This window comes from Oreochromis niloticus, linkage group LG17 (genome assembly GCF_001858045.2).
Source record: "Oreochromis niloticus isolate F11D_XX linkage group LG17, O_niloticus_UMD_NMBU, whole genome shotgun sequence".
Taxonomy (NCBI): domain Eukaryota; kingdom Metazoa; phylum Chordata; class Actinopteri; order Cichliformes; family Cichlidae; genus Oreochromis; species Oreochromis niloticus.
Genome location: NC_031981.2, coordinates 31834031 through 31846315, shown reverse-complemented (window position 1 = coordinate 31846315; position 12285 = coordinate 31834031). Strand labels below are relative to the sequence as shown.

The window sequence follows — 12285 nt, the reverse complement described above, 5'->3', positions numbered from 1 at the left end:
CAACGTTTCATACATATACATACATACATACATACATACATACATCATTTCATTCATTTCAAAGGTTTATTTGCATGACACACAAACAGACACAATTGAAAGTTACAAATGTGTTGTGCGTGAAACGAATTCAAACGTGGTGCAGATGTATGTCACAAGTTGATCTGGCTGTAGGCTGTGGCACTTGGCCAGAGGTGGCGCTGGTTGATTCGAGTCCATGTTAGTGCACACAAAGTAAACTGCACGCTTTAGTTGTGAAGCAAAAACGATGAAATCGGAGTAATAAAACGTGCGAGGGGGACGATAACGACGACAAGAGTCTCCCGATCGTTTACTCTTGCTGTCCTGTGAACAACATCGGCGTGGTGTTAACTGTTTGCTGTTTTTGCGATCGCGTCGCGCATGAGAATATCACCAGGTAAACTCGCGACATTTTTAAACATTTTGTTGTTCAACAGCATCAAGACTGACGGAGTGTGTTTGAGATAACCTCACAAGTGTCACAGATGACTCATTTGGCGTTTTTTTGCTGGTTTGTCGGTAGCAGCTCCTGAAACGCAAGTCTGCCACACATCTGTTCGACCAAATCCAGTTAATCTAAGCGCCAGTTAATCTGGAACACCGGCACGCAAGGCGAGTGCAACGAAAGCGAAAAAGAGCACCCATCGGAGGTAACCCCCGCCCCCAAAAACATACAAAAATTGAACTCATTGTAGGCTAATCTGCACATAACTTTCAGATGAATCACGCACCTGGAATACTGGTGTACATTTACCTTATGTGTATGCACTAATTTTATCATACATGCTTTCATTATGCAGCTGCAGAGTATGAAAGTGTGCCCCGTGCAGAAGTAATAGATGAAGATCTGACATCATATCATGTGAGGGTGAAGACACAACACTGCTTGATAAGAATGTGAAGGTGTGCTGTGTTTTGGTGAATATGTGCCCTAGTGTGGTTGTCAAACCAGGGCCAAATGAAACTTGCTCTTGTTGAATATTCATAAAACTGCTGTGTTGCATGTACAGTTCATTGTAAATAATTGTACTTTCTGTAAAGTGGTTTCAATAAAACAGAAATGAAAAGTACGTTTATTTATTTTTTTTTATTCAAGATCTGTTCACATGTACTTAGCAAGTACATGTGCAGGTACACATGAAATGCAAACTATTTACATGGCAACGCACAGCTGGCATCAATCGTGAATCGTTCATCTAGAGCAATTTTGGGGGCAGCTGCTGAGGAGAAGTCAATGTTATGTGCAACCTCTGGCTGTATCTTGGTCATATGGTCAATGTACTCACGTGGAAGCTTAAAAACGGCCAAATCTTATACCCAACCGTTTGTGAATTAGATGTGCGCTTCCAGGAATTTATAATTCCGAAAATGATTCGCCGTGTATGCGCTGACTCCACAGACAAGGTACGCGAAAATATCGGGATAGGACAACGGCGGTAGGCTGTCTGGGCTTCCACTCCACTGCCGTATTTCATACGGGTCCACATTACCAATGCACGCTGTTTTTTCCAAGTACCGTCTCTTGGCGTCTGGGCGCAATCGGTCGCGATACAGCCCTTTGTCTTTTGCGCTGATTTTAAGCATAGTTCTGACAGTCCTGCTTCCAACACAGTGTGTTTGTTTTGATTTGTGGCCTTCTGTCATGGCGCCGCGATCCCACAATGCACTGCGGCGTGACGTCAACTCCAAAACCTAGACAGACAGACAGATAGATAGATTAGGAGAAAAGAAAAAGGAGGTGTGATATACTCTTCTGAATGATTCAATATTTCGCTTGTCTGTTTGAAATTGTCATTGTTATTATTCTAAATAAAGTTTATTTTTTAAAAGACTGTCTGAGGTGAAAAATGAACATGAAACCTTTATTTGTTCAAACTGTGAAACACTTGAAAGAAAGTTTAAAGAGAAAGATAAAAAAAAAAAGAAACGAAGCTGTGCATGTGGGTCCTCCGAATTTGTACACTCACGACTGTGTCGCCTCCAACAAAGAGAACATCAGAGTCAAAACATTCAAGACATTCCAGACGCATGATTTCACATTCCCAAGGCATAACAAGTAAAGTAAATATTTCACAAATTTAAAAGGATGTAACTTGATTTAAGAAGTGTTGAATGACACATTCAAAATGGAGGAGTATTACAGCCTTAGCCCTTAGACTATTTTCTTTACATTTCTGCTTTAAAAAAATGACAAGAAAAAGTGACAAGTAAAAATCCCAGTACAAGGAACTAAGTCCCAACGATACCGACCAGAATCCACCAATGTGAATCCAACTTCAGGTAATTATTCCGGACGGGCTTTGCAGTAACACCACCCGGTAAACGACATCCGGTCGTATCTTACGTATATCCGCTTTCAGGAACAGATTTCCTGCTCGTTTCTCATTTTGCTTCCCCCATTTTTTGCTTGCTGATCTTTTAGCTTCATTCTCGTCAGACTCGGTACTGCAGCGATGCGGGTGTACGTGCTGTTCGCGGTGGCGGTGCTGTCCCTGAGCCCGGCGGCGGTGAGTGGAGCCGAGAAGAAGAAGCTGCAGATCGGCATCAAGAAGCGAGTGGACAACTGCCCCATCAAATCCCGCAAAGGAGACGTGCTGAATATGCACTACACCGGAAAGCTGGAGGACGGCACGGAATTTGACAGTAGCATTCCCCGCGACAGGCCTTTCACCTTCACCCTGGGCACCGGCCAGGTGATCAAAGGCTGGGACCAGGGCCTGCTGGGCATGTGCGAGGGCGAGAAGAGGAAGCTGGTCATCCCCGCCGAGCTGGGGTACGGAGACCGGGGAGCCCCCCCAAAGATCCCCGGCGGAGCGACGCTGATCTTCGAAGTGGAGCTGCTGAGTATCGAGAGGAGATCCGAGCTCTGACGAAGAAGAAGGACAGCTTTGAGAACGGTAAGATGTTAACACACCAACACACCAGCCTGAGGGGCAAACAAAGTCTGCAGAATGGATTGCTCCTTTCCGAGTGGTCATTCACCTAAAGGTGGCCCAGATAACATTTTCACAAGTTCAGATCCAGCTAGAAAACAATGTGCAGAGATTTTGGTAATAGAAACAGCCTGACGGCGGAGTATTTTCTGCATTTTTAGCCGTTTGTAAGCAATATCCTTAAAGCAAAAACACAGAGCTATATAACTAATGTAACTTATGCATATGAAAAACCTTCAGGATCTGTTCAGGGGATGTTGTTTTACTTTGACTATAACAATATGCTCTTTAACTTTATTTTTCCAGTTTCCAGGAGGTGCTGCGGCATTAAGTGGAGAACAAGTGACACCTGATGAAGATTAAAAGGCAAATGTGAGAGAAGAGTCAGCAAAGCTCCTGTTTTCCTTCTACCAGTTTTGCTTTTTGCTCTGATTCATCGAATTGGAATTGAGGAGATACAAAAACTGACAGTTTGTACCAGCTAAGCTCTAGAGTAAGAGTTGACAGCAAACAGCTACACCCTGTATTTGACTGTGCTGTGCCGTCTCTTCATCTCATTTCATTTTAATTTTCTGTGAGCGGGTTTATTCACATCTGCACACTGTTTTTGTTTTGTTTTTTTGTTTTTTTTGGTGGTGGTGGGGGGGGGTTGTTCAGATAATAATTTGGTGTGAAGTTGGGAGTTGGGTCAGACTAGGATAATTTTTTTTTTCCACTGTAAGAGTGTGAATTATGTAATAAAATGTTTATTAGTACTTTTCTTGTGTTGATTTCTTTATTTTTTTACTACTTGAAATAAAAAGACTGCGTATATTTTTTAGCTAACCCCCAGTTATTTCTATAATTGCAAGCTTGCAATTATTTTTATGGTCTTCAGCAGTAGTTCTGCAGGCTTTCTGAAAGTCTTACTAGCATCCTGTTGCAAACATGCAAATTTTGTTTGCGCTATTCTATTTGAAACTAGAAAACCCCAAAATGGAAGACTGTCAGTAGTACGTAGTGTTGACTCATCCTGACAGACAATGGAGCAAAAGGCAGCCAACATCCAAAAAAAGAGCTCTGAATGTCTGTTATGGAGCCTGTTACTAGTTTGCCTAAGAGAGCTCAGCTTCAAAAATTAATTAATAATAAGTTCACACATGCACACACACACACACATTTTCTATTAACAAAATAAGCTACTTGGAAAAAAAAGCAAAAGAAGGAAGGAAAAGAGGGGCACTGATCCTTTAGTAGCCAATAATAATAAAAGTGCAGTAGCCAATAGCGTGGCACCACATCTCACACAACAGCTGCACCAGTGGTCATGTGACTATGAGTCAGTTTAACAGTAGCAAGCTTTCAGTCTTTTGGTGTCCAATTTAGATACCAGAAACAAAAGAAAACACTTTTAAAACTGTAATATTAATGAGTGGAAATCTGTATTTTTTGCATAAAAGCCAAATTTGCTGTTTTATTTATTTATTTTGTTGACTTTTAATTGGTGTGACCTTTCATTAAAATACATATTTTTGTATGATTTTAAATAAATAATTGAAGTTCATTCGTGATTATGCACTTGCACTTGTGTAATAGAAACAGGAGTCAAAATAGTATTTTAATGCTTTTATTCACATTTATTAAATTTCTTTTTTAGGGTTTTGTGATTTATGCAAATAGCTCTTTAAAGTGTCACAGACAGTCTGCCTGCTGGTAACAGTGACTGTATTTTGGCGATGACTGGATATCAACCGATGACTTTACAAATCACTGTATGTGTTTTCTACAGTCAGTGATACCAACAGGCGGCGCCATTAACGCGATCTGGAAGTTGCTGTACCCGGACTTATTCAAAGGACGGACACATGAAACGGAAGCAAGAGCTGTGTCCCAATTCATGGGCTGCATCCTCCTGAGGACGCATTTGTAGACCGATTACGTCACAGCAACGCGCCGAAGGCTGTCCAAATTCGTAAGCTGTGTCCCAAAACGTCGGCTGCATCCTCCGGAGGCCGCATTTGAAGGCCGATTACGTCACAGCCAGGCGACGAAGGCTGTCCCAATTCGTCGACTCCTTCAAATGCGGCCGACAAATGCGTTCTTCATTTCCCCGAATTTGAAGGATGGGTCCGGTGTGTCCTTCGTGGCCCACCATATCCCAGAATTCATAGCGCGACCCAGCCAAATTTCAGCTACCAACAATGGCGGCCGCTACTAAGTTTTAAAATTACTCTTATTAATCTTTCTGGGTCACAAAATAAACTTTTAACATATTTTCAGGCGAGAAAGTAGCTGTGTAAACTTCAAATATCTGCTTGGTTTATCAAGACATCGCATATTTGCAAAAGTGTGCCGACGTTTTCAGAGACGTCTGTTACCCACCAGCTCGATAGCAAGCCGGGGGGTTCAATTGGTCGCTCGAGCCGGCAAGAGCAGCAGACTCCCGGCTTCATCGTTTTCAGACCCCCGCTCTTTCGCTACTCAGGTTAAACATGATATATAAGTCACTCGCATAACTTAAAAATGTAATTGTTTGCCTTTTTTCGGTGTTTTATTTGTTCCGGAGTAAATCGGTTTGGCTGAGATCAAAGTTATTAGATTATTAGATTAAATAAAACTTTATTAATCCATCGGGTGGGTTCCTCCGGGATTTTCACACAGCTGAATAAACGTCAAACAGAAAACTGATTAAACCGAAGTGTGAGACGGTCGAGAATTTACGCCAGTGTCCTGTTATATTTTAGATAGCAAGGAGCAGACGGCCGAGTTTATTAAACTCCACCGACACAGCGGTGACGCAAATCTGAAGGCTAGACCGTCCCATTTCACAGCCTCGCACTTCCGGCCTTCTCGGTCTTCGAAGGACCCGGCCCACGTAGACCGCGAAGGCCGGGTCCTCCGAAGGATGCAGCCGACGTTTTGGGACACAGCTGTAGACTCCTCCAAATGCAGCTGACAAATGCGTCCTCCTTTTCCCCGAATTTGAAGGATGGGTCAGGTGTGTCCTTTGTGGCCCACCATATCCCAGAATTCATAGCGCGGCCCAGCCAAACTGCAGTTTCCGGCAATGGCGACCGCTACTAAGTTTTAAAATTACTGTTATTAATCCTTCTGGGTCACAAAATAAACTTTTAACATATTTTCAGGCGAGAATGTAGCCGTGTAAACTTGAAATATCTGCTCGGTTTATCAAGATATCACATATTTGCAAAGGTGCTTCAACGTTTTCGGAGACATCTGTTACCCACCAGCTCGATAGCTAGCCGATAGCTCGAGGGTCACTGAAGCCGCCGAGAACGGCACAACTCCCGGCACATCATTTTCAGATCACCGCCGACTTTCGCTACTCGGGTTAAACGTAATATATAAGTCACTTAGACAACCTAAAAATGTTATTGTTTGGCTTTTTTCAGTGTTTTGTTCGTGAGTAAATCGGTTTGGCTGAGATTAAAGTTATTAGATTAGATTAGATAAAATAAAACTTTATTAATCCCCCGGGTGGGTTCCTCCTTGGTTTTTACACCACTGAATAAACGTCAAACAGAAAACTGATTAAAAAGAAGTATGAGACGGTCGAGAATTTACGCCAGTGTCCTGTTATATTTTAAATAACAAGGAGCAAACGGCCAGGTCCTCAGGAGGATGCAGCCCATGAATTTGGACACAGCTAAGGTCGTCGCTTTTCCGGCATGCTCCTGGTTGAATGAGGCTGTGTCCCAATTCAGGGTATGCACGCTTGAAGTATGCATTTCAAGTGCGATTACGTCACTGCCACGCGACGATGGCTGTCCCAATTCAAAGTGTACTTCAAATGCATACTCCAAATGCGCCGTCGATTTCCCCAAATATCAAGCGTGGTCCGGTGCACGCTTCGTGGCCCCATATATCCCACAATCCATAGCGCGGCGGTGGGTGTGGATAATTTTGCCGCAAAATACGGCAGAAGGTAGCGGCCGAAGAGTGAACTGTCAAAAGTAAGTACTGAATATGATGTCACTTATTTATGTGCGAATGTTTTTAAGAACATTAAAACATTACTGTTGGCCACATGTCGGCAAAGTTATGTGACATTAGCGATGTTTGTACTTTCAGCGTTTACTTGGTTTTAAAGCCTTTACTTCTAAATATACGCCGTTCAATAGTTGACCTTAATCTTACAGAGAATGTGATGATTTTATGGATAATTAAAGTCAGTCATATATCCACAAACACAACAAGCTGAAAGTCAGTGATGCTGCTCGGTTTGCAGTCCTGAATATCACTGCACAAGCAGGATTCACTGCACTGTTAATGTTAGCTATGTTATATTGCTGCCTCTGTTCGGTGGTGTCGAGCCAAACGGACTTTAACGTGTGTTTGAACGAGCTGACGGTTCACTCGTTAAGCTGAAAGAAAGATGCTTAAATCACAGGAGTCACACATGTGTCCACTGGACCATCTGGGAACTCTTCTTGTTTAGCACTCGTAATAACACAAACACTAAATCCTCCTTCTCTTGTGCTGTTTTGTAGCAGTGTGTACACCTGAGACTGTCACCTGTCTGTCTGTCCTGCACTCTCTCTCTCTTTCTTTCTCTCTGATTGTGGAATAAAAGTATGAACATGGACCCACTGCTGCACATCATCTGTGAGGCTTTGCACCCCTGATGATCCACCAGGACAAACTCAGCAGTGTGTGAGGAAGAGGAGGAGGAAGAGCCATCAGCAGCTGACAGATGGAGAGAATAGACAGACTGTTCCCTGTTTGTGAAGGACTGCTAGGAAAGTTTAAAATAACTAATTGTCTGTCCTGAATCAGTCTTATTAGGTAATGTTCAAATAATGTTATCATCCCAGTGTTTTCAGTGTGGGAGAAAGTACTCAGGGCCTTCAAGTTACACACTATGAAAGGCAGCAACAAGTTTAATATTCAGAAACCTAAAGTATGTATCAGCAGCAGAATGGAGCTAAAAATAAATGTTTGTTTCAGTTCTATGAAGCTTTGAGTATTTTGGATTAGTAGTACTGCTGTGTTTGTTGCATCATATTGCTGTAATTGTTTATATGCTTTATATATTCTGAGTGTGAAGGTTCTCAGTCATCCAGGTCATCGTAGTCAAAGGAGTTTGCAAAGAAAAGCGTCTGGACTTCTTTGAGTTGCTTGAAGACGTTTCACCTCTCATCCGAGAAGCTTCTTCAGTTCTAAGGTCAAATGGCCGAGAGTCCCAGATTTAAACCCAGTGGGAGTATCCCCCAAGGAGGGACAAAGGACCCCCTGGTGATCCTCTAATCACATGCGCCAAGGTGTGAAAGTGGGTGTGGGACCTAATCAGCCAGGGTTTCGGGTGAGCTCATTGTGAAACCTGGCCCCACCCTATCATGTGATTTCCTGAGGTCAGATGGCCCAGGATGTGAGTGGGCGTTAAGGCGTCTGGGGAGGGAACTCAAAACTGGATTATAGATGGCAGACAGTTGGTGTCGTAAACCACCGCCTCTGTTCAAAGATGGTCGCTCACAGTGGACATAGATGGCCTCTTTCACTCCTCTTTCAAACCATCTGTCCTCTCTGTCCAATATGTGAACATTGGCATCCTCGAAAGAGTGACCTTTATCCTTAAGATGCAGGTGGACTGCTGAGTCTTGTCCTGTGGAGGTGGCTCTTCTATGTTGTGCCATGCGCTTGTGAAGTGGCTGTTTGGTCTCTCCAATGTAGAGGTCCGGGCATTCCTCACTGCACTGTACAGCATACACCACGTTGTTCAGTCTGTGTTTTGGAGTTTTGTCTTTCGGGTGAACCAGTTTGTGTCTGAGTGTGTTGCTGGGTCTGAAGTACACTGGGATGTCGTGCTTGGAGAAAACTCTCCTGAGTTTCTCTGATACACCGGCTACATAGGGGATGACAACGTTGTTGCGTCTGTCTTTCTTATCCTCCCTCGCTGGTGTCTGATCTTCTTTTCTGTGCCTTTTTGCTGACTTTATGAACGCCCAGTTAGGATAACCACATGTTTTCAGTGCTTCCTTTACATGTGTGTGTTCCTTCTTTTTCCCTTCAGGCTTAGAGGGAACAAGTTCTGCCCGGTGGTGTAGGGTCCTAATTACTCCAAGTTTGTGTTCCAGAGGGTGATGGGAGTCAAAGAGGAGATACTGGTCCGTGTGTGTGGGCTTCCGGTAAACTTCAATGTTGAGGTTGCCATTCTCTTCAATGTGCACAGCGCAGTCCAGGAAAGGCAAACAGTTGTCCTTAGTGTCTTCCCTGGTGAACTTGATGTTTTTATCCACGGCGTTAATGTGCGCAGTGAAGGATTCCACTTCTTGTGTCTTGATTTTGACCCAGGTGTCGTCTACATATCTGTACCAGTGGCTGGGTGCTCTCCCTTTAAAAGAGCCAAGAGCCTTTCTTTCCACTTCCTCCATGTAAAGGTTGGCTACAATAGGTGACACAGGGGAGCCCATGGCACAGCCATGTTTTTGTCTGTAGAAGCCTTCGTTGTATTTGAAGTATGTTGTGGTAAGGCAGAGGTCTAACAGTGTGCAAATCTGATCGGGTGTGAAGTTGGTCCTGTCTTCCAAGGAGCTGTCTTCTTGTAGTCGTTTTCTGACAGTCTCCACTGCTTCCGTGGTGGGTATGCAAGTGAAGAGAGAGACTACATCAAAGGACACCATGGTTTCATCTGGATCCAGGGTAAGTTTCTGGACCTTGTCGGTGAAGTCGGTGGAGTTCTTGATGTGGTGTGGGGTGTTCCCCACGAGAGGTGCAAGGATGGTAGCAAGGTGTTTCGCAATGTTATAAGTGGCTGAGTTTATGCTACTGACTATGGGTCTGAGTGGGACCCCTTCCTTGTGGATCTTAGGAAGTCCATAAATGCAGGGTATGGCATCCCCTGGATAAAGGCGGTGATATTTGAGGCGGTCAATGATTTTGTCCTTTTCAAGGTCTTGAAGGCAAGCTATAACTTTCTTTTTGTAGCTGCTTGTGGGGTCTCGTTTTAAAGCTTCGTAGGTGTCCTCTCTGTCACTTAATGCTCTCTGGTCGCTATGGTAACGTGTAAATATTTCTTTCAAAATAAGACACACAACTACAACAAAGAAAAAGACCCAGGGAAACCGAGTTAACGATAAAACCCCTGAAAACCATAAATTTCACACTGGAGCCTTAACTCTGTGGCCCGGTACCAAATGACTCACAGACCGCTGCTGTACAGAACCTGTGATGTCCAGACGGTGTTCCTCTGGTGTTCTGCTGTGAAAACCTTTGGGCTTAGGGATTAACATAGTTGCCATGGTGTCCTTTCTTCTCTTATTTGTTGTGTGTGATCAGGACAATTCTGGAGAGGATGGGCCTGCAGGGGAAAGTCACCCCCTTGCAGGCCAGAAGACATGAGATAACTTTAAAGAATACAAAGTACGTATGTGTGTTATCAAGAAGATAATTCTCAAGAACACAAGTTAATAAATGTGCAATTACTAAGAGTTGTTGTGGTGTTTTTATTTGCCTGCTGTCATTTTTGATTTCCTCTGCCTTTAGGATTGCAAGTATCCAGGCTCAGGAGAGGGGGTCAGTGGGAAGCCCACTGCTGCTACTTGGCCCTGGTTTGCCCTCATGGATGAGGTGATAGGACAGATGCCTTCCATTAAGCCTCCTGTCCTAATGTCCTCTCTCCCTGAGGACACTCCAGGGCCAAGCGCAGCAGTGGGTGACCAAAACGACAGCGATGACGAAGCGGCTCAGCCACCTACGACAGGGAGAAAGAGGAAAAGAGAAAGGGATGATGAGCTGCTAGACCTCATCAGAGAGGACATGAGGCAGCAAAGAGAGGCTGAGGAGAGGAGAGCAGGGAGAGGACGGACAGACTGTTTTCACTTCTTGAAAGATTAGTTCCCAAATGAGTTATGTATTGAGAAATTTATTTATTTGAATATATTTGTTACATTGTTATATGTGTTGCATTAGTTTAAAGGTTTTATGTTATTAATAAAGTGATTCAAACAAACAGTAATTGTCACTGAACTCAATTTGATTTACAGGCATTTGTAACATGTATGAACATAACGCTAACTTTGAACAATATTACTTGGATATTTATTTGATAGCAATAAAGTAAATAACAATAACAATTAAACAAGAATATTTCAAATACACAGTATGTAAAGATGGAAAAACAATATTTACAGTTGTTCACACAGGATTAACCTGAGTGACCTGTTCCTGGACCGTTTCTTTAACAACTGTAATAGATTACAGGAAGTCTCTGGCAGTGTTGCTGAATCTGCCCGAGCAAGATCAGACATGGATGAGCTGCTGCAACTGAGACCTGCGGTTTGTCTTTTCTGGTGGGCGAGTGGAGAATCACACAGGGTGGTCTGCAAAGAGAGCTTTAGGATGCTTCCTCCCACTGTCCACTGCATCCTCCATCCACAGGGTTTGCAGGGCTGGCTCACTCATGGCTGCCACACCACTAAGATGTTTACAGAGATATGCAAGCAGGAGATGGTGGATGCTATTTTATTAGTATAATACTTGTAACTCTGTAGCAGACAACAGTTTGATAAAGTGCTATGTATAAAAACAAACAAACAAAAGATTATATTCTATACGTTTCAAAGATATTTAGTTTATATATTTTATATAATACAGTACATGTGTGAGAATGACCGATGTTGTGGCAAAAAATGATCGTCTGCCAAAAACTGATTTCCGGTTTTTGCCCTAAACTGATTGCTCATATTTAACCTGCTATGAATAACTTGTTGGTCTATAATACGTGAAACATGTCAAATGTGTCCCTCATTAGTGATATCAAGTCACCTGCCACCAGCAACATTCCTGTAACAAGGTAGAAGCTGCAATCAGTTTTTGGCAGTGACTTTTATATATCCTTTATTCATCCAGTTAAAAAAAAAAATCTTATTGACATTAGAAATGTATTTTTTAAGAGTAATCTGGCCAAGAGGACAGCAGACAGCGCAACAAATATATCAATTGTACCTACATTATAACCAGAGTTATAAAGATACTTGAACAACAGGTAATTATTGTATATATAAAACCCCTTAGTAAACCATGTTCACCGAAGTCTATTTACCAATATACATAAAGATATTTCACATATTACACTCGGAAACATTGGAAATCAGTTTTGGCAGGCGAACACTTTTTTTGGCACAACGCCGGCAATATTTCAATTATCCATGTAATTAGCTAAGTAATTCCTAAATGCGTGTAGATTAAAGGAAATTATTTTACCTGGATATGATTGTCTCTGATGAGCCTAAGGTACAAAACGTGCGGGCGGCGACGATAAGGTTTTTCTAGCTCCTCGAGAAATAAAATTGTCCAAACAACGGAGCGACATTTCTGGGTCCATTTTAAAGTT

The 12285-nt window shown here is 42.8% G+C and overlaps 1 protein-coding gene and 1 long non-coding RNA gene across 3 annotated transcripts; both read left to right on the top strand.

Moving 5' to 3' along the window:
- Positions 1 to 146: 146 nt before the first annotated feature.
- Positions 147 to 1005, top strand: LOC112842713 (uncharacterized). Of its 2 annotated transcripts, none has more exons than XR_003214689.1 (3): positions 147 to 418; positions 548 to 671; positions 822 to 1005. It is a non-coding gene; the product is annotated as an uncharacterized LOC112842713 (long non-coding RNA). The 2 variants fall into 2 exon arrangements; XR_003214690.1 differs by having other exon boundaries at positions 545 to 671.
- A 1345-nt stretch (positions 1006 to 2350) lies between these two features.
- Positions 2351 to 3473, top strand: fkbp2 (FKBP prolyl isomerase 2). Its single transcript, XM_003452338.5, has 2 exons — positions 2351 to 2918; positions 3261 to 3473. Exon 1 carries the CDS (start codon positions 2475 to 2477, stop codon positions 2889 to 2891), a length of 417 nt encoding a protein of 138 aa, XP_003452386.1. The 5' UTR covers positions 2351 to 2474; the 3' UTR covers positions 2892 to 2918; positions 3261 to 3473.
- The last annotated feature ends 8812 nt before the right edge of the window (positions 3474 to 12285 follow it).

What these genes read in the sequence shown, in the direction of transcription:
- fkbp2 (XM_003452338.5), top strand. Translation starts at nt 2,475, where the DNA reads ATGCGGGTGTACGTGCTGTTCGCGGTGGCGGTGCTGTCCCTGAGCCCG.